We start from the raw sequence: 26,876 nt of genomic DNA on the forward strand, positions 1-26,876 counted from the left end.
ATTACACATGTACATTGAACAGGGCATATACTGTATAAAGGGAAAGGTTCGATGCATTCAATCGAGATTGAAAAAAGGCTGAGTTGCAATGCCACGGGGTCCCGTAAACGCTTGCTTAAGAGAAAATAATAATCCAAAAGGAATAGATTTTTAATATTGACTTGTGAACGCATTTAATCATTGATGATGCTCAGCTTTTTTTTTTCATCATTTTTTGTCCTGATTTCACGAGAGATGACGTTTTTTATCAATCCCCTACAACCCTCTCCCCCAAGAGTTCTATGAAGTTGCGCGAGTTTTATCTCTGTGACTGATAACACTTTGGTGCCACAGGCAGCAGACAACAAATAATGTAAAAACCAAGATGATTCAGTTTATATAAACAAAACATGTTTGTTTGATTATAAATGAGAGCAAACGACGCAGATTGACTTTTGTTTTATTCATTGTTATATCTTTGGGCATACTCTAAAACCTGACCTGGCCTCAAAGTTGGCCTGGCCTCACTTTTTGGCCTCAAAATTGGCTTTGCTCCAAATTTTGGCCTGACCTCAAAAATTGGCCTGGCCTTAAATTTGGGCTCTACAGATATTTCTGGCCTCGAATTTACTTTTATATTTTCTTTACATGTTTGATGATTCAATTGATTTTTTATTGATTTATTTTCAGTGCACATTAAGCATTCCACTAGGTGGTTTAAGTGTCTTATAGTGATAGTCTATTAAAAATGATAGTTACAATATTGAAAATATAGTACTAACAATATATATTTATGACTACAGGTATGTCGAGTAATCCATTCTATTAAATTTTTATTCAGTCTGTTTTAAATTCTTAAGAACTTAAGAAAGTGATTTTGCCCAGCCATTGTATAACATTGGCGTGTTTTGCAATGTACTTAGACCAAACTGCTCTCAGGATCAGACAATATCAATGCGACTCTTCTTTTATCAACGACTTGTTTGAGGAAAAATAATGGAAGAGGTCAATATTTGCTTATTCTAACCAAAATCAAAGGTCACTTAATGTGATGCTTCGTTCAAATTCTGATCATGACAATTCGGAGAAAAATTGTTTCCTAAATATACAAACAACACATGCATGAAACTCTACTCTAACCAGAAGGTGAGGATTTATGGCCATCACGAGTCAAGTTATGGGGTCAGGCCAGGCTAGGTTTTAGAGTATGCCTTGCATATACGATTATTAACTGTAGGATGACTCGTTTATGAAGGTTTTGTTTCCACGGTGTCAATTCCAATATCCAGTAATTTTCAATGTTGATCACCTGACAAGTCGACGGATGCCTTAAGCTTTATATTGACTTTCTGAACATTAACAGCGAATTTTCATTGGTTTTTCTCTGATATATTCTAAATGATTTTAAAATATAAAGAGTTGAACTAATTAGAATTAGTCTTGAAATATCAAAGCATTATCAATACTTGTTTCAGCAGCCTGATACATGGTCCATAAGATTATGTAATTCCTTTTTAAATAAATTTATTTTTCTGTTATTTTCGATCATTCACTTTCTTGACATCACATCATTTAATTAAGTGTATTTTAGTGTTTTACTATCAGTCTGGGAGTCGAAACGATCATAAGAAATTGCCATTTTCCTCAGTCAGCAAGCCTACAGATGTAATATGTTACTCCCATGCTGACTGTGGCACACTTCGTTTGAGTAATATTAAAGCTGCTTGGTTTGTGTAATGAAAGGGAGCACTTTGCCAGTGTTTTATTTCTGACTGTTATTTCATCAGTTAATCTGTATGCTGTACAATTTAATATTACCCAAAATCAATTCTAATAGACGAAGATCATGTCAGCCAATCATCATGCTCAAATTGCATACCAAAAAGAATTAAAGTATTATGGGCTTTATAAGAAAACCTGATATGAATCATGTTGTGTAATATTTAAAGATATAATTAATTCCATCAAACTGTGTATCAGTAATCGAAATGTGTCTAAAAATTGTACACGTCTGGTTCCAAGCAATATTGAACTCTTGTCTCGTCCAACCAGACGCTCGGCTGTCTCCGTTTATCTCCGACTACCAAGAGAGACTCTCTGCTTGTCGGAGATTTACGGAGACAGCGCTAGCCGAGCATCTGGTTGAACGAGACTATATTAATTGAACTCTGGCGTAGGAATACATACAACTACAAAAAACAATTACATTGTTTGTACAATATAAAATCTGACTATTTCCAATGTATTTATAAATACGTTTCTTTTGAAAAACAATGGTACAGCATACAGTACACCGAATTTATCTATTATTTTCAAGATCTACGTCTGTCAGCGGTGATGATTTGTGCTTAGGTCCAAACACTGTTTCACTTTCGGTTTATAGCCAGGGTAACTGCATAGGAGAGTTGATTAAAAGTCGAATTTGAACTGGTGTACATGGTTTAAACCCTCTTCTTGTGGTATTTTTAATTGTTCAAGATTATTTACTGCAAACAAAACTTTGCGAAAACAAATGTGAAAGGGTATTCGTGGTAAAAGTCGAAACAACTGAGTACTAATAAATGAGTTTATGTTAAGTAAATATGTGGTGCTAAATCCATTAAGACGTTATATTGGTTTAGAATTTATCCTCTTTTATATGACTAGTGAATTGTATGGAAGTTTGGGTTTTAGTTTAAAAATCATGTGAATATTAATTCGGATACCTATGTTCAATATCAGAATATATTGGTGAACGAATTTTGAGAGACTGTAGACGATCTGGATAATTTCATGTCAGGTATGAACAAATCCTCCACAAATTGTAACAGTTTTATTGTTTACAAACACAGTATGCTTCAATACATTTTTTACCAAGCTTTTGTTTTAAGCGTGTCATAAGAAATTCACATCAAGTAGGCACAATTCATTTACTGTACCTTTACCCTCAACCTCCAGCTGGTTCAACCAAATAGAAAGCAAACTGAAATTAGGTAACATAAGACGTTTAAAACTAGCATAAATGCAAACGCCATTCTCTCGATACTATGCGCAAATATAATCCAATCAACAGATTGGGATGTAGGACATTCAGAGTAATGACTGTGTTTTGAATGAATTGATATAGTTCTAGCTGAAGCTCTGTTGGAGTAATGTCCACTTCCTCTGCACGAACGAGAACGAATGGAGGCCCCCTTTTGCTCATCAGAATTCAGTTTTTCGTTTTCCATGACATGTATATCATGGGTCTGTTGCTTTGGAATTCTCGCTCCGTTTAAGATTCCATACAACCTGCGGAATGGCGAGGACATCGGAATGTCCGAGTTCAATTGAAACAGATAAGACAGTATTGCATTCACTACTACTGTGAACGCACTGAATATTAATTGTGACGTCACAAATATCCCTAAAATGAAGTCGTGTCTCGAGGAAGCTGGAACAGATTCTAATATGGAGTACAAGAATAAAGCAAAGGCCAAAAATACTTCCATCGAAATTGACAACTTCCCTGCATTATACGGAATGAAATAGCAAGAAAGATTTAGGCAAGTTAGAATGAAGAGTGGTATAATTATGTTGTTAACATGAAATGACACTCTCCGTTTCAAGTCAAATGCGAAATTCAGTACGGTAAACTCCATTCCATTATACGATATTGTAATTTCGTCGTTAAGATTTTCAAGCAGGTCCCATTCATCGTTGCTGACAAATCCACATGTTTTTGGAGATGTCGAATTGGTTCTAGTATCGACGATTTTTAGTAAAACTTCTTGATCTGAAAAATACAAAGATCCGATTTTGATCGCACACTTTTGATGATCAAACGGGTACCTGCTGATGTCTACGTTACATTCCGTCTTGAGTTCTCGAATAAACCACCAAACCACTTTTCCGTTTGAATTTATTTGCACTGTTGAGTGTGTACCGAAACAGTTTGTATTCGATATGTCATTTTTTACGCAAATGTTTGGTGTCCAAATCTTTTTCGTTGGGACGAGAATTGCTTGTATGCCCCCCATTTCTGTGGCATTCCACGATAGAAAATCATCCATCCAAGTCATTTCAATTTCAGTCGAAGAATGCAATGTATTTCGCTTTTCTTCTAAATCGTACACAGTCCTTAAAATCAAACTAATTTCAACAGTAATTGGCATGGAGGAATTTTTTACTGGTCTAACAAATGCGTTGTATTCATTAAACAATTCCCTGTGTATTAGAGCCTCATGAGAACCCACTTGGACAGTCAAAACAGAAGCAAAGTGCATTATTACGCACAATAGAACGAGCACGTCCATTTAGTTCCTCTTCTTCGTCGTTACGCTCTTTTCAATCTCTTATTGAGATATATCAGTTTTATCTGAACTGAACTGTATTGAGCGGTGCTAGGAGATTCCGTGTTTTGCGTTACAGTAAAAATCATTGTCAGTTGTCAGCCCGAGTGTATCCCTGTGTCAGAGAGTCAGCATTTCAGATAGATACGGTTTTTTATCAATTATAAGGAATTCATTAATGGAAGAAAGAAAAACAAATTTAACACTGTAGTATTTGACCAGGTATGAATCTTTTTTTTTTCTCTTTTACCGGTATATTGTATTGAATTCTATTCATTGTGTTTGAATATTATATTGTTTAACTGATATCTGAATCGGGATTCGTTACGCCTCGATATTCAAAGCTCCACTTTTTTAATAACAAAATTTTGAGAAAAATATCTTATCTTCATTTGCATGAGGTACTTCCAAGAAAAAGCTACGTGTGCATATCCAAAAAGGATGAAATATACGTTGCATAAGTTTAAACTGCATTTCATTTGTTGTCTGCTTGTATAAGAGGGAACACGGAGAGAGCAGAGCTAAAAGTGATAACCTTTTTCTGCAGAGAGAAGCTGAAGATTATGGGGCGAACGTTTGTGTATCTTTGTCTATGTTCACGTCTTTTGACTATCGCTCTTTGCAAAACTCATGATCATCCAGAGTATCTGCTTTTCGACAATTTATTCAACGGTTACAACCCCGATGTACGACCAACACTAGAATATCAACACACTTTATTTATGAATGTATCGGTCAATCTAATAGCCCTGCATTCATTGGATGAGAGGTCTCAGACCCTTACTGCCACCGTCTGGATCGACCTGGAGTGGACAGACGTACACTTGACCTGGAACGGGAGCGAGTACAACAACATCCAGTCCATTATAGTTCCCTCTGAAAAGATCTGGAATCCAGATATCTGTGTTACCAACGAAGTGACCAATAACAAATGTCTTGTCAGGTCGGAAGACGGAAAGGCGTTATTGGAACACACTGGGAAGGTTACAATATGGTGGAACAAGGAAGTGAAAACCGGATGTGATGTGGATATAAGCCAATATCCTTTTGATACACAAAATTGTGCGATTAAAATTGGAACCTGGTATTCAGTGGACGAGAATATTAGACTTGTACAAAAGTACGATATATTAGATTTAGATAATTATTCCCCTAATGAAGAATGGGACATCGTATCCTCACATGTAACAGAAATTCCGGTAGAGGATGAATTGAATTACACAGATCTCCAGTTTTCCATGGTTATTGATAGAAGGCCCTTGTTTTATCTCTACAGCACTGTCCTTCCTATTTTGTTACTGTCGGTATTAAATATGGTGTGTTTCGTTGTCCCTGTTGAGTCCGGGGAGAAATTAGGAATGACGATGGCGATATTCCTTACCTTTGCCGTATTCATGACTATGATCAGTTCAAACATCCCCAAATCGTCTGAACACGTGTTCAAGTTCGGTATATTCATGACCATGCACCTGTTGATGAGTGGTTTAACCATTATGCTAGAAGTTTTTGTCACCAATATATACTACAAGCCAAAGGACATGAAAATGAACGGGTTTTACAAATGGATGTTCAGGCATCTCGTGGACAATGATAAAAATGACAACGAGATATCAGCAAGTCGACCTGCAAACAACAGAGAACGACTCTTTTGTGCAGTCGACGAAACAGACCCGTGGCAGAAACTGTCCCTCAGATTGGACAAAGTGTTTGGATATATTGTAGCATCAATTAATACTCTGTTAATACTTTTGTTTTTCGTTACTGTGAGCTTGGGTTAGACACATATTTTTTTTAAATCTATTTCACAGTTTAAGTAACCGCACCATGTATAAATACAGTTGTATCGAAACATTCATTGACTAATCTTCCATAGTATTATTGAAAAGAGAGTAGATAGAAAAGAACGCAACATCAGTTTGTTTGGTGTTAACGTAGATTTAGATACTAAACAATATTTGACTAATGTGTCAAATGAATGTTACATATATTTGTTGACATATTTTTACGAAGATAAAAATACACACTGGCTGACCATTTTGTTTGCTTTTATTTATTTTAAGCATAATTGATTTTGGGTTTGTTTATTTCACACATATGACGTCATTATTGTAGAAATAAAGATGGTATTCAGGTTTTTATTCAATTCCGAAACATCAGATTATTGAAAGACAGTCTTTTTCAAATTTCTTATGATGGCGAGGATGTAAAAATTATATATGTCGCAGTAACGTTAAAATTACCATGTTGGAAACCAAGCCAATCATAGTATGATGAGCTGTGTAAAAGAAAACCTTGATACAAATGCAGCAGATTATTATTCATTTGTTTAAATGAGTACTAAGGTATTATAAAGGTGAAATAGATAATTTGTTATGCATATTTATAAACAATTTACAATGAAAGTGATCGTCAGAAGTCAATCGCAACTTCTCGGGCCTTTCCGGCAAGCTCGGAAAAACACCTCGAATGTATTAACATCACCGGGTGTTAGAATTTTATACAAAATGGAGTCGGTTCCCATTAAAATAAGTATCGGCTAGACAGTTTTGTATGTCGCTTCTATGTTATATTTTAGTGTATATCGTTTACTTTAATGAAGTATAGCTCACATCTCAACAGATCGTAAAATGTGTTGTATTTATATCAAGTTTTATAAAAAGGGGGGTTGTCATGGACGCTTAGGTAATACATTCGAGGTGTTTTTCCGAGCTTGCCGGAAAGGCCCGAGAAGTTGCGATTGCGTCAGAAGTTTGTTTACAAAATTTAGTTTTATGAAAATAATTTAATGACGTTGACAAAAAAGGTTGTTCCTTCAAAACTTTCCTTCAGAAAGAACGTTAATATTACCCCTTTCGGAGGCCTCTCTCTCTCTCTCTCTCTCTCTCTCTCTCTCTCTCTCTCTCTCTCTCTCTCACTCTCTCTTCCAAATGCGTTGGTCCACTAAAACAATGCCGACCACGCTTTTGCATTGACAATCTTCAATGATTTTAAATGCGTTCGAAAAAAACTTTATGATTAGGAGAGAGTTTTATTAAAATTATGTAGCTTATGAAAAAAAATTAACATATAAACACATACATTGAATACGGCAAATATAGCTCTAAGAAACTACTTTGCAACCGCATTTCGACTGAACGCTGATAGTTACACAAGATAAATGTTTGTCGTTAAAATAATATTTAAATTGATGCCAGATAGGATTTTATTCATCAAACATTTTATAAAGCATCCTTTTCCAAAGTAATCTATTATATGCAATCAAAACATTTCGGTACGAATATGATGTAACTTTCAAACAGCTGTGAGGAATCAGCTGATTTAAAATTCTTAAGCTAACTAGTGATGAGTTTTGCCCTTATGTTGAATTGCATTTTGACAATTCGTTAACAATATTCTAACTTTCTGACGTTGATTTATATGTTCCAACCCACCCACCATCCTAATTCAGAGAACCATTTGTTCTACAGTGTACCATAATTGTTAAATCATTTTATAAACAATTGATATCTGCTATAAGCAAATAAGCTCCCCTAAATTGACCGAAAAGAAGAACTAAAAATCCTGATGGTTTACAACTTCCACGTGTCTGTGTCCTTTCCGAAAGAAGTTCTTGTGTGAATATTAAATGTTTAAAACCAAACATTGGATTTCATATATAAGATCTACGATATGCATGTAGATGCTTGCAGGCGACCATTTTACGTTACAATTTCTGTAAACTCACCCCCTTAAAAACAACCAAAATGGTGTAAATCTCCTTTTTAAAATTATGAAATGTTTTGATACAGCATCCACCCAAACAAAAAGCAGTAGAATTCGCCAAAAATTATGTAATCGGACATTACGAAAGAAGAACTTCAAAAATCATGAGTTAAATCATGTTTGATTTGTAAACCATCTCCAAAAATCTTAGTTCTTGCTTATTACGTTTTCCAAGTGTATGGGCTGGCACAGGAAAAAAATATTAGACATAGCCTGTCCATCAACATTATCATACAGCAACTAAAATCTGCAGGTGCTCTTACCTGTGCTACGCAATTTGAAAAGACAGAGCTAACTATAATAATATTGTTTATATATGGGAGGATACATGTACTCTGTTGCCCTAATGTTGAATTTCATTTACAGCATTCAACTCTTTAAACAGAGAAACATCCTTCATAGCTGCAGGTCTGTAGCTCCCGGTCTAAAAAAAAATTCGGATGGACTCTCTGGTCCAAATTTTTTTCATACCGGGAGCTACAGACATGCAGCTACACTCTACATTAGCAAACTTGTACCTAGACTGATTTTTGGAGTCGTTTAATTTGTTTCTGTTTAAGAGTAACCACAGATACACGGCAAGCACCGTACCGAGTGACGAACAAAGCGATAGTGTGCTGATTTATGTTGCTTCTTCAGAATACCGATAAGGTTATGGCAACCGTACGTCGAAAATGATACATTGTTTATGAATATATCTGCAATGCTGCAACCCTTACACCTGCACGAGAAGGAGACAAAAAGCTATTATTTTCTCTTTTTATTTACACATCTCAGCATGAATTTCTCTTAAATAACTCACATACATTAAGATTAAGTGCGAAAATTAACATTGATAACTGATGAGTAAGAATTCCAAAAGCCAGACATCTCTAGGATAACTGGAGATTACTAAATTATTTTTATCGACAAAAATTATTGAATAAAACTAGGATCCTCATTTTTGTTTGTTTAAATATATATATTTACTGGTGTAACTATTGATAAAATGTTCAAAAAAAATATCATTCATTTGAGCTGGGTTTCTTTTTAGTTGAAATTGTCAAGTCCTACACAGCTCGATTTTGAAACGATTCCGGTTGTTAATAACATCTTCCCAACCAGATTATAAAAAGTGAATTTTGTAACGACTGCTTGGTTTTTATATGGACTATGTATTGATTGAAATAATTGTTGATTTCTCAGGGGTAACCTAAATGTTTTGTCACTATTCAATTTTGTAATGATTCTAAAAGGCATTGTTTTACTGAGATCGATAAAATTAACAAAATAACAAAATAAGCAATATACATAATGCCAAATTTTGCAATTCCCTTTTAATGTCTTTCCAAATACACATGTATAATTGTTTCATACTTATAATTATGATGAAAAATGAGAACATTTTATCTAGACAGCTACTTAAAAATTAGAAACCAACAAGGAATGAATTCGATGACATCGTCGCAAACCACGGTTTTGAGTCCACAAGTTTGGAGAGAATCGATGTGAATCACACGTGGGTCACCGACGATGCGCGTTAAATTACCTATTTGTTTGTCTTTGTATGTGTACACATATTTAGAAGCTGGCGTATTCATTTAATAAGATAAAAGCTCACTTAGAATAATCAAATGGTTAAAGCAATATGGGCTGCAATTTTTATGCTGAATTTTTTTTTTACGAAATATGTTCTTTTCAACTAAAATGACAAAAATATCATGGTTTTTAAAGTTCTGTTAGACATATTTTTATTGGAAAAGCCGTAAAGAAGCCTTAAATGAAGCAAAATTGAATTATTGTCGTCCTGTACAAAAATTGATCTGCTATATATTCCTTAGAAGAGAAATCTTTACTCTGACGAAAACTAATAATTCTTTCAAACCTTTTTTATCATAAGAGTTTAAATTAAGTGCAAACTTATCATACAAGCGTGTTTTTGAAGTAAAATAAAATTCTAAGAAATACAGCTCATATTGCTTTAAAGGAGGTTATAAATAAAATCTTATTCTTAAAACATGCTATGAAATCACAAATTAAATTACTTTTGGCCAAATATCATTGAATGAGCGCTAAGTTCGTATTACATGTGTTTAATAAAACCGTGATAAGAGTTGTCTTACTTGCTACATATCCTTTTTTATATTATCTTTTTACAGTAATATTAGTTTCAGTATACGAAATCTAATAACGAAAATTTTATTGCATATAGTTGACTTGTTTGATATTTTTAATAACTTTTAACTTCGGAAAATGTGAAAGAGAGACTAGCAGGAGTGTGCTTTCTCTACGGTTCATTTCTTAGTATGTACCAAGTTCATGATATTTATGCACTTCAACAAAAGTTTCTGAAGTCTAACACAGACCAAGGGGTCACTTCTTATCTCCGGCTACCAATTACTCGATCTGTCGGCCATGATCGCTTATTATCTTGGAGGTTTGTGATTTAGTAATTTTGTATCCTTCACTTTTACTAAATATTAAAACTTCATTTTTAACTGAAAAAATTAAAATTATACATATATCTATTCCTTTGTCTAATCAATTTCATTTCAGTTTTTCATTCAATATTTTATTCAGTTCTGGTATTTATATCAGTGGTGCATGGAGCCCCAAATGGTAGGGGATTTCTATTTCAATTATCCTTTTTTAGATTTCCATAAGTAATATTAGAAAGAGCAGTAAAAACATCAACGGATAATACTAGTACTTGCGAGTGCCGATCCGTTTGCCCGTCCCCTCTCCATTTACGGTGGATACATATACGCGATTTGTAACTGTCATATACGAGGGGCTCCACCGTCACCAAAATTTTCAAATCCTTCAACTCGTTCCTCAACTCAAATCCTGTAAAGAAAAGTGCATAAATTTGAGGTCAAACCTCAGATTTGAGGCTGAGTATTGGCTTGAGGAAAGTTGGTGACGGCGGGGCCTCGTACATGACGTTTTCTTTCTTGTTATTACCGTTGTTATGTCCGTTGGATCCGAGTCGATACCGACAAAAAACAACAAACGACCGTGAAAATGGCTACACATCTTCACTAGCCAAGCGTTTTCGGTCCACTCTGTTCCCCACAAACCCTTGGCAGATTAAGCGACACCACACTGATCGCAACACCTTTCATCACGGGAAGGGTAGACTTCCACCAATGGAAACAAACGGGTTGCGTATTGTAGCCGTTTCTGTTTTCCGTTGGACGTCCGTTCGCGTTTTTTCTATATGAGGCGCGACTGGGGCATACGCTTTGCTATAGTAGAATCATATAATGAACCTTGCCCGATTCTGTGTATTAGGTCGACTGTTGTGCTCTCATTGCCACGGACACACAGACAAACAACAGTGTAACAACTTCCAGTTGTGTCACCACGGAGAGGTAGGTATGTTCACTTTTGATTTTCCGTCAGCTGCGTTCTTTAACACTTTCATAACACTGCTTCGTCTACTATATACACGTAAACTGACATTCAACTTTTAGGTTATACCTTTTTATGTCTTACGTATGGTGGCATATCTCTGCTCATTGTGTGCAAATTATTTTTCTATTAATTATGTCAACATGCAAGATAAAGATGTTGACATGCAAGATAGTTATGCCAACATGCAACATAACTATGTTGACATGCAAGAAAACTGCAATCAAATAAGAGTTATAAAAAATCTCAAATAATGCCAACAAGTCACATCCAAGATGCTAGATACGCTACCTGTTGATGTCAACATGCAACTTCTTTATGTTAACTTGCAACTTCTTTATGTCGACATATAACTTATTTATGTCAACATGCAACTTAGTTATGTTAACATGCAAGATAAATATGTTGACATGAAACATATTTATGTCGACATGCAACATAGTTATGTTGACATACAACTTATAAGTTGCATGTCAACATATTTATCTCGCATGTAAACAACTAAGTTGCATGTCAACATATTTATCTCGCATGTAAACATAAGTATGTTGCATGTTGACATAAATAAGTTGCATGTCAGCATATTTATCTTGCATGTTAACATAAATAAGTTGCATGTCGGCATAATAAGGTAGGATCTAGCATCTTGGATGTCACAGGTGGGCGATATTTGAATTTTTTTGAGATTTTGTATAATTCTTATCTGATTGCAATTTGCTTGCATGTCAACATGTTGACATAATTATCTTGCATGTCAACATATTTATCTTGCATGTCAACATATTTGATAGAAAAATAACTTGCACACAAGGGGCAGAGATATGCCACCATACTTACGTATATTAATGTCTCAGAAATGTTTTACAACAACTTATACCGTAAACGATGGACAACCGTGGTTTTACACCGGATGTATGGCCGACGCGGTGAGTATTGTTTTACTACGATGTCTTTGTTGCTTAACTTGTAGATCTAGAGCAAATAGAGTTAAATTGTAATGTTGGGTTCTTCACTCGTGAGAGTGCACTAAGTGAAATCATGTCTGGTTCAATGAATTTCTTTTAAAGATATTATCATACTATCTGTATATGACAGGATTGTTCTAACCTTCATACCACCACTGTTGACCAATATGGAGAACTTCCTCCCGGAAGTGACATCAAACAGCAACAGTGCTGTTCTGTCGACGGTTGCAATGGATTACAGGGTATGGAACCTTACACATTATTATTTTTTACACCCTCGAAATAGATATGATATTGTTAATCAAACGTCACATCATCAATGTCTTTTTGTATACATGTTGAGTGCTATTCTCTGGATGAACCCTCTTTGCTTTTGACATTACCCTCCATGAAACAAATATCTCATATAGTGAAAACTATCATCTTTTGTTTCTTTCGTAGTATCTGACTAAAAAAAAAAAGCATAAAAATAAAATGAAACAAATATTTTGTAAAAAAATGGCTATGTGATATTCGTATTGTCATATTCTTTGAAAACTTCTAACATCTTACATCTAACACATTTTAATCCTTTTTTATTTGTCGGCTCCACGAATTTTAGATTTGAAACAATTCTACACTATAAATAAGATTAATTTATCATAAGTAAGGAATATTACAATTTTGAACACACAAAGAGGAACTGAATGGGAAAGAATATAGTGTTCGGGAAGTAATGTTAGTTGATCGTGTGTTTGGTAGGTTCTACAGAGAGGACAGCTTGTATGAGCTGCTCAGAGAACGAGAAATACGCCTCCCAGTGTCAGCACGCCACACTGTGTAACCCAGAACAGGTAGGTAGGTCGGTTTATTCTCCCACGTTCTTTTTTCATCACAGAGTACATTCAAGTATTTGGATGACTTACATGCTGTTTCTCATTACATTCAATAGGAGTGCATGTATTATCAGTTTATGGACTCGGAAACCTACCAAACTAGAATTCATTTAAGCTGTGTGAACCACGAGGTATAGCTGGCTAAGATTTCTACTACTATTTTGTACAAAATTAAGTATAGTACAAATGTTACGATGTGACTCGTAAAACCCAGTGACGTGGATGATTCTATTTAGTTTGAAATGTTTAGATATCAAATATAATAATTATGGCTCTTGAACATTTCAAGAAATTTGTTTATAGTTTTTTTTTATAAAATAAAACATAGTCTACTCAAAAGAACATATTTTTGCTTTTTGCCAAACTTTTTGATTTAAAAAATATGAAATATGACGTATATTTTGACAGGTCTGTGAAATATTTCATCGCCAGCCGCCGATATTTGGGAAGAGGGAAGAATTGGCGATGAAAAGACATTGTTGTAAAACAGATTATTGCAATATGTTCTGGGGTATGTCGATTTGAAATAAATGGTTTTTGAATACATTATATTATCTTCATAGATTATATTATCTTCAAACATTGATTTAGAGTGGAATAGTCTTTATTTGTATAAAATTTGATTTCGATGTATATCATAAAGTATATATTGTGCCTCAACATATATGCAGACTTGAAACCCTTGAATTTATCAAATACACACACGACAAAAACGACAACCTCGACGACCAGGCCAACTGAAGCCGCAACAACGACTTCTACGACCAGAGTGCCGCTATCTTTTGTGACGTTAACTACGACTCAAACAAACAGTGGACAGTATACAAACAACCATACACAAAGTCAGGTCCCTTCAAAAACATTAGTAACTTTAACAAATCCCCCTTCAACGCTGGTACAGCAAACCACAGCACAAGGACAAAGTTCGTCCACACTGGTGACCGCAACAACTGTTCAACACACTTCAACAGTTGAGCAACACACTCTGACAGTCGAGCAACATACTCCTTCAGTCGAGCAACACACTCCGGCAGTAGAGCAGCACACTCCGACAGTCGAGCAACATACACCATCAGTCGAGCAACACACTCCAGCACCACAAAATCAGCATACACCAACGACGGCGCAACAACACATTCCAACATCGGTTCAACAGCATAGCCCTACAACAGTTCAGCTTACGCAATCGTCAATACACACGCAAGCAACGCAAAGTACGATAAATGTACCAAGCACGTTAACTCATGTCCCAAACACAATAACAATGTCTACAACAACAAAACCGACAACAACTACACCGACAACAACTACACCGACGACAACAAAACCGACAACAACTACACCGACAACAATTATATCGACAACAACTATGCCGACAACAACAAAACCGACAACAACTTCACAGACAACAACAACAACAATACCTACAACGACAACAGAGCCCCCAGCCAACAGCAAGTATATCTACATGTTATTTCCGCGTTATGTTGTTCATTTGTATACCTTGTGTTTTATACCATGAAAATGGAATCATTTGAAAAATGAATGTACATGGCATTGTCACATAGGTTCTTTTTGTAAATATTATGAAGCATTTATAGATTTTTATATGTTTATATTTAGGGTGTTACAGCTCTAGCAAGGACTCGGACACTCAGTCCGTCATTGGTTGTTCGGACGAAGCTCCATACTGTCTCAATAGCTTGACAAATTATGTAAATGGAAAAACCGAGGTCGAAAAAGTGTAATTAATCAAAATCAGTTATATCTATTTTAATATCATCAGCTAATGAGATTGTTATTTTTCAAAATTATCATAATTACAGATACGTTGTATTGAAATGTTTTTTCTCTTTAGTTGCGCAAGCGCCGGTGAATGCTATTGGATGCCGCGAGAGTCCTCCTCCTTCTACTGTCGCACGTACTCGTCTTCCCACAAATACTTCGCCGATTTCATGTGTTCTTATTGCTGCACTGGAGAGCTCTGTAACCGGGACACAGTGGCATCCCCTGACAGTCCATATCTCCCAACAGTAATTCCACCCAACCCTATCACCAATCCTCCAGTCAAAACAAGTAATTTCTCTTTAATTCATCCATGATTACTTTTTAAAAGACGATGAATTGTTTTGTACCATATCAGTTGGACAGTAGACTAAGGTTGTACGATTAATACCTTGAGATTTCTCTGATTGATGTCAACCTTTATGTACTAGCTAGGGCTTTGACACAATCTGAGCAACAAAAAAGAGGGTGCACGTATTTAGTATAATAGGGGAGATGAGGGCTAACAAGCCGCCATTGATTTCCCGGTGCCTTGCTTCAAATTCCCCAGTCGTTTGTTAATCACGACAGTTTAATAAATGTTTTTCTCACTCGAAAGGTAGAATATTTTTGATGACATAAAGGAATCGTTTACCGCACTGTACAGAAACGTTTCAAAAATATTCGATCTACTATAACTTCCGGTCCTCTCGATATTGCTAGCCAATGTAAAAAGTGTAAAATGCTTATGATTTTACTCATTTTTTGTGATTTTTAAAATTAATGATTAACTTATTATTGATATATTTTTTTAACAAAAAAAATGGAAACAATCGTTGATACTTTATGCATAAATTTCCTAGCTGATTGTTACGTATGTGATGATTGTCAAGGCGCCGGAACTTTGTCAACGTGTACCGGAAGTACCCCATATTGTCTAAATCATTACAGCAACTCTCAGTGGGGTGTATCGCACGTATCAAAACGGTGAGTGGGTAGTTAGTTGTTATTTATAGTTACCATTTATAAACGTTTACAAGTGCAGTTATTTAGAGTCAATGCGTTGATCTTTAATTTCTTTATATCTCTCGTTCTATTTCCTAAGAACTGGTTCTTTTACGGTATATTTTAACTGTTTATCAGAAAAGTTTGCTAATTCATTGGTGCTTGCATTTTGACCTAACAGATGTGGTACGAAACAAGAATGTCACGACCAATACTACGAGGGCTCTAGACATCAGCTACTGTGCTCCCTGTTCCATGAACACATTTCTGAGAACATGCAGCTAGAGTGCACGTTTTGTTGTACCTCTTCATTATGTAATGAACACGCGAGGCCACCCCCGGACACTTTGTACAAAGAATGACTTTCGCGTTGGTAAACTAATGCTGAGAAATAAATATACGTTATTCAACGCTTCAGGTTTTGGTTTATGCCGTACATATGTATATAATTGATTTCGGTTGAATCTATGTGAATAAAAATAAAACCATTTTCTTTTGTGGAAACACCAGTAGTAGTTTTGGGCTGGAGTTGAAGGTTTTGATGGGTAGTTAGGTTCGAATGGTTATCAGTCATTTAACCTAGGTTTACAAGAACAGTTTATTTTATAGGGTTTTTATAAGCGGTACTTGAAAAGATGCTTATCGAGTTACGAGCTCTTGAGCTGTACCGAACGACTGCTTGTCTGATTGAAATCTCCAGGAGTTTTAAAGAATGGTTGTGCGTTTGTTAAGATTGCGATGGAGTTACTTTCTCCGCTGAAATGAACGCAAATGCAAAGAATTTTAAATGTTATCCGGTATTTATTGTGTATCATGGTGTGTAAATACAAAAGAAATTAATTTTTGTTTATCGTTTTATGATATTTAAAAAGACCTTCATAATTTTAAAAGATTTAAAAAGAGATATAGGAAGTGTTCTTCAGGTGAGCAATGCGGTCCATGGGCCTCTTTTGGGTTTTTTTCCCCTATTCCTCTTATATTTTTTGTTGTTGAGTGTAAGGAATGATCCTGCATGATAATGGTAATTGTGTTATTGTATTCATTATTTGTTTTTCATTTGGTTATCATTATTTTCTAGATGAAGGTCTATGTAAGCGCGGGCAATTAAGTAAAGATGGGAGGGCGAAACTCATACAGAATCCTATAAACGTAACCATTTTTGTGAGTTGATTTAAATCAACTTTCCTATGCAGTTACTCTGGCTAACCGAAAGTGAAACAGTGTTTGGACCTAAGCACAAATCATCACCGCTGACAAGACTTAGATCTTGAAAATAATAGATACATTCTGTGTTCTGTATGTTGTACCATTGTTTTTCAAAAAACGTATTTATGAATACCTTGAAAATAGTAAGATTTTATATAGTACGAACAATTTAATTGTTGTTGCTTTTTTTGTAGTTGTATGTATTCCTACGCCAGAGTTCAATATAGTCTTGTTCAACCAGACGCTCGGCTGTATCCCTAAATCTCCGACAAGCAAATATTCTCTCTTGCTAGTCGGATATTAACGGAGACAACCGAGCGTCTGGTTGAACGAGACTAGAGTTCAATATTGCTCGGATCCAGACGTGTACAATTTTAGAAACATTTTGATTACTGATACACAGTTTGATGGAATTAATTCTATCTTTAAATATTACACAACATGATTCATATGGGGTTATAAATATGTGCATGATTAGAAACTACTTGCCAGGCCAAATAACATCGTTGATTTTAAAATTGATAATAATAAAAAAATCAACTCCCGACAGTACTTCAGTACTTTGATTATTGTAGGAACCTTTGGCATCTGCTTTACTGATTAAAGTAGCGTAACAGATAAAATTTGGTGGGTCTGTAATCGTCTTTCGTCTTACAAATATTGCCAAACTTATTACAGTCAACATTTTAGCATCGAACATATTATACACTTGCCTTTTATTCAGCACAAAAAGGACACCGTCAAATTTCTCCCTGGATGAAACGAAAATCTATAGATTTCTTGTTTCAAGTTTTAATACGCTTTTGTATAATCATTGATATAATAAAATTGTATAACTGAATTTACAAATTCCATAGTATTTATAAAATGTAAAATCGTTTTTGTTTTCATATTTTTTGCAATATTCTATACACTGATATATCTTTTCATTTTTTTTTTCATTTGGAAAACACTTTTGAAATTATTTTCCTTTTTTTTATGAGCATCCAAACTCTTTTTTGGAAAATTCCACAGTTTCAATCGGAATATACACAACTTGTATGATAAAATTGATATTTAGCATGATGTTCTAAAGGTTACATTGAAAAGTTATTTGTGACACGTGTAAATACATTGTTTGGATACTTGATTTTAATAGTTAAATGTAATTCAAGACAAATGACATATTTTGCATTGCAATTTTAAAGCTTATTCATGTATCTAAAAATAGTAATACTTTAGGCTTTGTTCTTACTACGATGGTACATTTAGAATATAAGAGTACTCTTTTTCAAAGATGCGTGGCTAAATTTTCGTGCGCACGACTTATCATCCCGTGGGCAGAACATGATGCATGTACCTCCTGAGCAAAAATTGTATGTCTATAATGTGAATAAAATTTCGTCATAATCAAAATACTTTCACTGTTTGAGAATTTGCTAACTACTTTGATAAGAAACAATTTTTGGTAAGAAAAAATATAAATTTGGTTTTATTGATTATTTCAAAACGAAGGTACCGATAGTCACAATATGGAGGTGTCCCACCCACCTTAATATTCAATCAACATTTGAAAGTCAAATCCCCTAACCTACACCTATTATGTTAACTAAAGTAATTCCTACATGCAAAACTATTAAATGAAAACTTTCCCCTTTGCATTTTTATACACTATTTTTTTCTTTATAAATACAATGCCAAAGTACAGGTTAATCTCGGGTAGAGGACAGACTATAATTGTTATCAAAACACAATTCACACCTGTTGTTTTATACCTAATTATCAAATGTTTGCAATAAGGGAACACACCCTGTGGACATGTAAGGCATCAAAAACTTAAAACCCATTTGAAGCCATGCATTTTAGCTCTATGTATTTTAGGCTATCAATTAATTACAAAGCATGACTTGATAGTTTATATAATTTCGATAACACTGATTTTGTTTGTAAATTAAACAGTGCTGTTTTAATCTAACTCAATGATAATTGACACACTAATTTTTTCTAATTAGAAGGGAAATAAGTATTTTTAAGAAAAAAGAGATCAAGCAAATCATCAAATACATGTACTTAATTAAATTTGGGAAACTAATGATTAAATATTAAATCACTGTAAAAATTCATTCTGAAAAATATTTAGTATGATATATATAATAATAGTTCAATGCTTTTTAACTACTCTTCCTAACTTGATCTTGTACCATTGATAGTGTGGGGAACATTGGGTAGTGGACAGCTTCATATTTATATGAAAATCAGTGTGTAATTGAAAGTAATTGAAAAGTAATTGCAATTACATGCCTCTTTTGAAAGTAATTAATTAAATTACCATTACATGTAATTTAAAATTTGGCCAATTACACATTACTTACAATAACATCAAAATTTGTAATTAAATACACTCAATTACCATTACAAATTACCAATACCCCATTCCTGCTCCTGAGCAAATGATTTTTGCTCAGTATCTTTAGAAAAAATTATGTGTCCTAACCTAACACGTTTTTAAGGCTAAAATATTGAAATTTCTGAATAATTTTCTTCTGACCTGTTTTTCGCTTAATTATTTCATATCATTTATGCTGAACCTTGTTTGTCTAATTGTACATGAATGATTTTAACTATATTTACATTTTTATACACATGAAATGGCGTAGTAAGTTAAATAAATTGAATTATTTTGAATGCTAGTAAAATAATTTGAATTGGCTTTAATGCTATACAGTTTTAGAAAACAGTGAAATGAGTTCAATACTCTAACTACACAAACTATGTGCCCTTTAACATCCGTGACATGTCGTGCTGGACTTTATCTAAACAGCATAGATATTGAACATGTACAAAATGTACTTGTTTTTCTATATTGGTCATAGAAAGTGCACAGTTGGTTTCATTATACCCAACACATTTTAGATAAAAGAGTTCTTTAAGTCACATAATTATTCTTTTATCACATTACATTTTCATATCTGATTTGTGTAGAAATAAGACATCACATTTATGTTTCACAACGACTCTAGAAGTCTTTGAATTTTCTTATTTCTTGGCATATTTTAATGTTTTCAAGTATTTGTAAGAACAACTTGTAAAACTATATCAAACAATATGAGGGTTCAAGAGACTATCAAACAAAAACTAGCTGGTCAATTTAGATGAACTTTTGTAAAAAAAAAAATAAAAAATAATAAACTTTCATCCCATGCTTCATTATATTAAAATTTTGGCTGTTGAATTCTTGTACCTTGTGAGCTCACTATAGGGAAAAAAAACGTGCAGATGTATACAAAGTAATTGGTTGGCCTCTTTAAACAGTTTATAAGTTGTTTAACTGTTCAAATTAAAAAAAAAAGGTTTGGTATGACTCAAATTTCTAAAAGGGTGGGTCTATCTTAGGGTTCTCCAATTTTAATCTCAAGTTAACGCTATCATTAGGTGTTTCTGTATATAAAACTCTTGGAAGGTGCAACGGTGCCTAAAACTAGACTTGTGCATGACATTTTGGTTTGAAGAAAAAATTGTTTTCATTGACGTATCAAAGAAAAAGATGACCGTAAAATTTCATCAATACTCGTGTAAGAATAAAGTACACATTCCCTTAAATATTTTGAACTACCCAACAAATGCAATCAACCGACATTTGTCACATTCTTGCAATGCGATGGTCAGACAAACAGATTTTAATCTTTGTGATCTGACATGGAAAATAACAAGAAGAAAACGCCAGGAGTAAGAACTGCAGCTTTATTAACTTTACGTCATCAGTAGATCATCATTATCCAACAACTGACGTGATATGAGTATGAGAACCATGCGAAGCATGCGAACCTACAAACCCAAAAAATAAAATTAGTTCGATCATGAATTTGCAGTTTTGATCCATTTATGAACATGTCATCATAGTGGTAATAACTAAACCTAAAAAACCTTTAGAAAGTTATTTGCATTAACACAAGAAATGTTAAACAAACAGAAAAATGAAATCAAAGGTTTGGCAACAAATGTTATAAATCAAATATGCCCTGGCCCCGCCGTTACCAAAATTTTTATATCACCCAACTCTGTCCTCAACTCAAATCCTTAATTGGAAAAAACCATGAATTTGAAGTAAAAACTCTCCGACTTAGGTCTGAGTATTGACTTGAGGAACGTCGGTAACGGCGGGGCCAGTACTCGTATATTTGAGTCATCACGCTATACCTGTGTGTGTCCCTGGGCACGCTATCTCCATCAGGTAATCCCCCATCGTATGAAGGACGTCAAATCCCGTTACAGTACCCGGTTTTCTGTTGGAGTCTATGGCCGCCAACTCCTCGTTATTTACTAGAGATCCTATTCCTATTGCATGGACAGTGGCAACTTTTTGCAAGTTATGAGCCTCTTCCCTGGTTCTGTTGGTGTCCTTTGACATACCGTCTGTTAGAACTACTACGATGCGCGAGGCGGAATGACGCCCGCCATGGCCGCCTTTGAACATCTCATCATGGATGATTTTGAGAGTGTCAGCTGTGTTTGTACCCGACTGAAGGAAAACGAGGCTTTGAATTTTATCTAAAAGATGACGTCGGTCATGGTAGGTATTTAAATAGAAATCTGGATGAGGTTGGTCTGCTATCGTTATGGCTCCAAACTGGACATTGTCTCTTCCAATCTTAAACTGTTTGGTAAAATTATAAACAAACTCCTTCTCAATTTCAAAATCGGCAGCGGTTAAACTCTCCGAAGCATCCAAAGCAAAAATAATATCTGCTGATTTGGGACCACAAACTGGAATTTGAATAAATCATAAAATTTCTAAAAATATGAATGAACCTTTTATCAAAATTATCACTATTGTTCCGTGTGTTATGATATAAAGTAATGAAGTGATAATGTAAGCAAAAAATATTAATTCTATTAATATCAGGCTTTACCTGGGATAGTAGTAGTTGTTGTTAATTTTGTTGTAGTTGTCGCATGAGTTGTTGTCGTTGGTTTATGAGTTGTTGTCGTTGGTTTATGAGTTGTTGTTGTTGGTTTATGAGTTGTTGTTGTTGTTGGTTTATGAGTTGTTGTCGTAGGGTTGTGAGTTGTTGTCGTAGGTTTGTGAGTTGTTGTCGTAGGTTTGTGAGTTGTTGTCGTTGGTTTATGAGTTGTTGTTGTTGGTTTATGAGTTGTTGTTGTTGGTTTATGAGTTGTTGTTGTTGGTTTATGAGTTGTTGTTGTTGGTTTATGAGTTGTTGTCGTAGGTTTGTGAGTTGTTGTCGTAGGTTTGTGAGTTGTTGTTGTTGGCATTCCTGTAAGAGTTCTTAGTGACTTTAAGGAACATTGTCATGTAAATCAACACACGAGTTTCTAGTTTATAAATGTCGATCATAATGTTCATTAACGTAATCGCGTTCATCAAAAATAAAATTCATTGTTTTACAAATTGATCTGCTTATTAATTACATCAATTGATTGAAATAGATATATGATTAGATTCATCTACGTAATTGATTGGTAACCTTTGACACATTCTTTGCTGTTACAGAAGCTTTTGTCACAACAGTACTCGCACTCAGTCAAGGGGAACGTGAACTGTCTCTTGCCAAATGGAAGCGGTGCTGATTTGGGATGCCCATGAAACTGGCCGGAGAGTGAATCCTGGCAAACCTAAGGAGAAAATCGGACATACTAAAACTTGTCAACAACGGTTACTGTAACAGAAGAGTTCGTCATTGTTTATACTTTACACTACATGTACTTACATGTTTCTTTTCACACCGTAATTGGTACCTTTCCTGAAAATTCTCGGTGAGGACCAGTGTAGCCAAACAAATCTTTAAATAAAACAGAAAAGCATGGAAGTTTCATTCAAGGAATAAAGAGCCACTCTTCGAATATTATGAGGTGATCAAATACGGTCGGGCGTTGTCAAAAGAATGATTCCTTATTTCTTATATCTATATATTTTTCAGTAAGTGTACAATTAAATATATGAATATATTGAAATAGTTATGGATGATATGATTACAAAATCAATTCGTATTGTTTTATCCTAGACACAGACCTGGAAAAATGAAAATTCTCTCTCTCTCTCTCTCTCTCTCTCTCTCTCTCTCTCTCTCTCTCTCTCTCTCTCTCTCTTTACCTCATCATAATTACAGACGTCAACTGTGTCACAATTTCCGGGATTTTCTGCGTCTGCGCAATTCAAGCAAACGGTGCTATTGACCAAGTTTACAGCTACAAGTAAACCAATTTTTTTTTAAACTCTTTCATAAACACTGATTTATTTATTTAAATATTCATCGTGTACGATACCAAGTACTCGTTAATTAAGCAAAGCGCTCTAGATATATAGTACTATAATAATTCATATCGAAATAAGTAGAATACTTTTGTCAGGGCATCCTTGTCTGTTGCAGAAGTCGGTCGTACAACACTCTTCACACAGATGCAGGTTTTCAAACTGTCTTTTTGCAGGATTGGCCACTGCTCGTTTTCGACCATTCAAAACCCGGCAAGTCTGTAAATACGTTGCATATGAGCAGAGCTTGTGATTGGCAAATCATCATAAACGCGGAATTATGTGTTTAAAAACAATTTATGTTGCACTTACATCTTCGATACGACAACCCAAGTCGTAGTACAAAAATCCTTGTTCAGTCACGTAAAAATCAGTGAAACATTGCTGTAACGATAGAAAATCATAATGCTCAAAACGTTATTACAAAACTGTTTCGGGATTCTAAATCTGATTTTAAATATTACTTTGTGGACTAACACACCATTTATTTTCAAATACTGAAAATTCATGTAATATTTTCAAATACAAAATGATCTGGGGGTTGTTGTTGTTTTTTTTTTTTGGGGGGGGGGGGGGGGTTGGGGGTTGGGGTTGGGGGGTCCGATATAAGTAAAGGGATTTTGTGTCTAGAAAATGGGTCAGATGAACCAAATGCTTGAAGAGCATGTAAATCCCGTCTTAGTCAGTTTGAACAGTTTAAAAAAGATTTATTTACCTGAAAGAATTAGAATGTGAGAAGCTGACTTTCAAAATAAGTTTCGTAATTTTCAAAATTTTTCGTAAACTTTAACAGAGGATAAGAAAATAACAACGGGTAAAAATAAGCGTACTAGTATTTCTATAGCCTACAGTTATCTTTACAGTTGATTTGGACGTTGACCTGCTTATACGTTATCCTGATTTGAACCTCTCGCATTCTTGTTTTTCTGATCTGTCCCGTTTTTACTTTCACCATTCTGATCTGACACGTTAATCTTCAAAATGAAGCACTTTATTTAACCCCCAAGTTATTTATTTAACCGTTAACCTTTGTTACGAAGTTCTTTGTTTATCCGGATAACTTTCTTTATGAATTTGTTTATTTACTGTAAACCTTCATGTCGAAGTTCTTTATTTAACCGTAGTATGAAGTTCTTTTTAAACCGTTATCCTTCATTATGAAGTACCTTCATTTGGAAGTTATTCAGTGATAACCTTCATATAATGTTTTTATTCAATCGTTAACCTTCATTATTAATTTCTTGTTTAATCGTTAATCTTCACTACGAAGAACCTTCAATGTGAAGTTCTTTAGTTAAAACCTTCATAATAAAGTTCCTTAATAAACCGTTAACCTTGATAATGAAGTTTACATTTAACCTTTTACCTTCATTATGAAGTTCTTCAGTTGACTTTAATGATAAAGTCAACTGAATCAAATGTTAACTTTTAGTATGAATTTCTTCATTTTACCTTCGTTATAAAGTTCTTCATTTTACCTTCATTATAAGGTTCTTCATTTTACCTTCGTTATAAAGTTTTTCATTTTACCTTTGTTATAAAGATCTTCATTCAACTGTTAACCTTCATTATGGAGTTCTTTATTTTACCGATGAGATTCGTTTTAAAGTTCTTTATTTAACCGTTAACCTTCATTATGAAGTTCTTCATTTTACTGTTAACCTGCAATATGAAGTACTTTTATTATAAAGTTCTTAAGTTTAACCTTTATCATAAAGTTCTTCGTTCAACCGTTTACCTTCATTATGAATTCCTTCATTTGACCTTCATTATGAAGTTCTTTATTCAGCCCGCTAATTTTTACTGAATCATCAACATCTGAATTAAATCGTTACCCTTAACATTGGTGTACTGATTAAGCCCATATGGTTCTGACCTAACCCATTATCCTTCGATATTTTAGTCCTGTCTTGACCCATTAACCTTCGCCGTGTTAGTCCTGGCTTGACCCATTATTCATCGTCCTGACCTTGAGCTGACCAATTCTTACTTTTGAGGAGACCAGTTAACGCTGAACAATGATAGCTTTGTAATCATTTCTAGTTATCATTCGTGTTGATTAGCTTAACAATTCTATTTAAAATTGGAATAAGTAAGATGGCGGCTGGCTACTCACGTAATGATCAGAGCAGTTACCGACGGTGGTGCAGTCCTTTGGTTCTGATACACCGGTACATTGGAAACACTGTAACCCTGTGTTAAGGAAATATGATTATCTTAAAGTGACAATCGTTATTATGCATTGCATAAATATGTCGATAGAGTTTAATTATGTGCATGTTAACTAAACAGAACCTATTTCTGGTAAAATGTTACAAGTTACCAAAAACTTGACGTTATGTCATAAATTGGAAATGCTCACTGTAGTTCGCCATTCTTGAAACTTTTTCATAAACATGGCAAATTCCAATTCACTTTCCTTGATATCGAAACATCTTATTGTGATAGAAGCATGACTTGCTTCTGACGAAGGTCTAACATTTAATTGTTGGCACTGACCATACTTAGTATTTGATTTGTTTGAAAGATAGAAGTGGACTTAAGTTGTTTGTCCATCACCAAATCTTCAGTAATATTTCTAGAAAAATTTGTATTTGCCTTGGGATTAATCGGCAGATTTAAGGTATAATATCATTACATAATGAAGGGATGAACACAAGTATATTTAGCATACCTTCTACTACAGTTATGACAGCAAGGCTCAGAACTAAAAAGAAATAGCAGAATAACCACCATATTCTAACAGATTCGTATGAAATATCGTACATTATGTAATAGATTTAGCCCGCTAATTGATAAATATAATACACTTGAGTATTTGCAATGCTGAACGTACCAGCAAAATGGATTACCCGAAAACCAGCCATGAAGAATAAGGAGCTGTCCAATGTAAGTTGTGTGTTAGCCTTGTTCCTTATCGTCACACTGCTGACCTTACTGACACTCTGAAGGGATCTACAGACATCTTAGTACATGTGATATTGTCTGTGTCTGTCGACGAAAATCGTTGATCATCTTTTATTATTCTTGCTGTAATTCATTATTTCGAGTTCACTCTCTCGAATATACTAGTTATTTTCGCCCCTCTACACTTGCAAACAGTTTCATCGTGTCTTGAATTTGTCCAGACACGGTATCTCCAAAAAGATATGATTTGAAACATTGAAATTCGCCCAGTCTTAAATTCGCATGCTGACAATAAGGGCGAAAGGAGCGAAAATAAAACGGGGACGAAAATTTCCCTGTATACATTTTATGACCATGCAAAGGTGGCATTTTTTGTAACTGCTAGGATTATTTTATTTTCCCAAAAGTTCAAAACTGTCTCATGGTAGACCATTGCTGTTTTGCTTACGTTTTTTATTTACTT

At 34.5% G+C, this 26,876-nt stretch overlaps 4 protein-coding genes across 5 annotated transcripts; 2 read left to right on the top strand and 2 right to left on the bottom strand.

Annotated features, from left to right (window-relative positions):
- Nucleotides 1-2,776: 2,776 nt before the first annotated feature.
- LOC136272768 (neuronal acetylcholine receptor subunit alpha-7-like) lies at nt 2,777-4,253 on the bottom strand. The gene has a single exon (XM_066075316.1). The coding sequence runs from the start codon at nt 4,251-4,253 to the stop codon at nt 2,922-2,924; it is 1,332 nt and encodes a 443-aa protein (XP_065931388.1). The 3' UTR covers nt 2,777-2,921.
- Nucleotides 4,254-4,852: 599 nt separating this feature from the next.
- On the top strand, nt 4,853-6,323 carry LOC105345684 (neuronal acetylcholine receptor subunit alpha-3-like). The gene has a single exon (XM_011453918.4). The coding sequence runs from the start codon at nt 4,853-4,855 to the stop codon at nt 6,065-6,067; it is 1,215 nt and encodes a 404-aa protein (XP_011452220.3). The 3' UTR covers nt 6,068-6,323.
- A 2,269-nt stretch (nt 6,324-8,592) lies between these two features.
- Nucleotides 8,593-16,463, top strand: LOC105345685 (uncharacterized). 2 transcript variants are annotated; one of them, XM_011453919.4, is made up of 13 exons: nt 8,593-10,467; nt 10,611-10,649; nt 11,325-11,404; nt 12,299-12,370; nt 12,540-12,651; nt 13,151-13,242; nt 13,341-13,415; nt 13,693-13,795; nt 13,956-14,738; nt 14,908-15,028; nt 15,143-15,360; nt 15,912-16,035; nt 16,235-16,463. In XM_011453919.4, the coding sequence occupies exons 1-13, from the start codon at nt 10,446-10,448 to the stop codon at nt 16,413-16,415; spliced, it is 2,022 nt and encodes a 673-aa protein (XP_011452221.3). In that variant the 5' UTR covers nt 8,593-10,445; the 3' UTR covers nt 16,416-16,463. The 2 variants fall into 2 exon arrangements, with proteins under 2 accessions (XP_011452221.3, XP_034302524.2); XM_034446633.2 differs by lacking the exon at nt 8,593-10,467 and having other exon boundaries at nt 10,620-10,649; nt 11,325-11,408.
- A 4,501-nt stretch (nt 16,464-20,964) lies between these two features.
- Nucleotides 20,965-26,469, bottom strand: LOC105345686 (uncharacterized). The gene is made up of 11 exons (XM_011453921.4): nt 26,343-26,469; nt 26,181-26,213; nt 25,623-25,699; nt 23,819-23,890; nt 23,596-23,725; nt 23,348-23,442; nt 22,965-23,036; nt 22,722-22,869; nt 22,149-22,511; nt 21,436-22,002; nt 20,965-21,063 (listed from the first exon to the last, which is right to left on the bottom strand). The coding sequence occupies exons 1-11, from the start codon at nt 26,371-26,373 to the stop codon at nt 21,011-21,013; spliced, it is 1,641 nt and encodes a 546-aa protein (XP_011452223.2). The 5' UTR covers nt 26,374-26,469; the 3' UTR covers nt 20,965-21,010.
- Nucleotides 26,470-26,876: the final 407 nt, after the last annotated feature.

The sequence above is a fragment of the Magallana gigas genome, chromosome 2 (genome assembly GCF_963853765.1).
Source record: "Magallana gigas chromosome 2, xbMagGiga1.1, whole genome shotgun sequence".
Classification (NCBI taxonomy): domain Eukaryota; kingdom Metazoa; phylum Mollusca; class Bivalvia; order Ostreida; family Ostreidae; genus Magallana; species Magallana gigas.

Coding starts and splice junctions, on each gene's coding strand:
- LOC136272768 (XM_066075316.1), bottom strand. CDS start 4,253: ATGGACGTGCTCGTTCTATTGTGCGTAATAATGCACTTTGCTTCTGTT.
- LOC105345685 (XM_011453919.4), top strand. CDS start 10,446: ATGATCGCTTATTATCTTGGAG. Junction 10,650..11,324: donor GGTGCATGGAGCCCCAAATG/GTAGGGGATTTC, acceptor TCTGTGTATTAG/GTCGACTGTTGTGCTCTCAT. Junction 11,405..12,298: donor AGTTGTGTCACCACGGAGAG/GTAGGTATGTTC, acceptor TTAATGTCTCAG/AAATGTTTTACAACAACTTA.
- LOC105345684 (XM_011453918.4), top strand. CDS start 4,853: ATGGGGCGAACGTTTGTGTATCTTTGTCTATGTTCACGTCTTTTGACT.
- LOC105345686 (XM_011453921.4), bottom strand. CDS start 26,373: ATGGCTGGTTTTCGGGTAATCCATTTTGCTG. Junction 23,891..25,622: donor GTAACTGCTCTGATCATTAC/GTGAGTAGCCAG, acceptor CTATCGTTACAG/CAATGTTTCACTGATTTTTA. Junction 23,443..23,595: donor ACAAGGATGCCCTGACAAAA/GTATTCTACTTA, acceptor GTTTACTTGTAG/CTGTAAACTTGGTCAATAGC.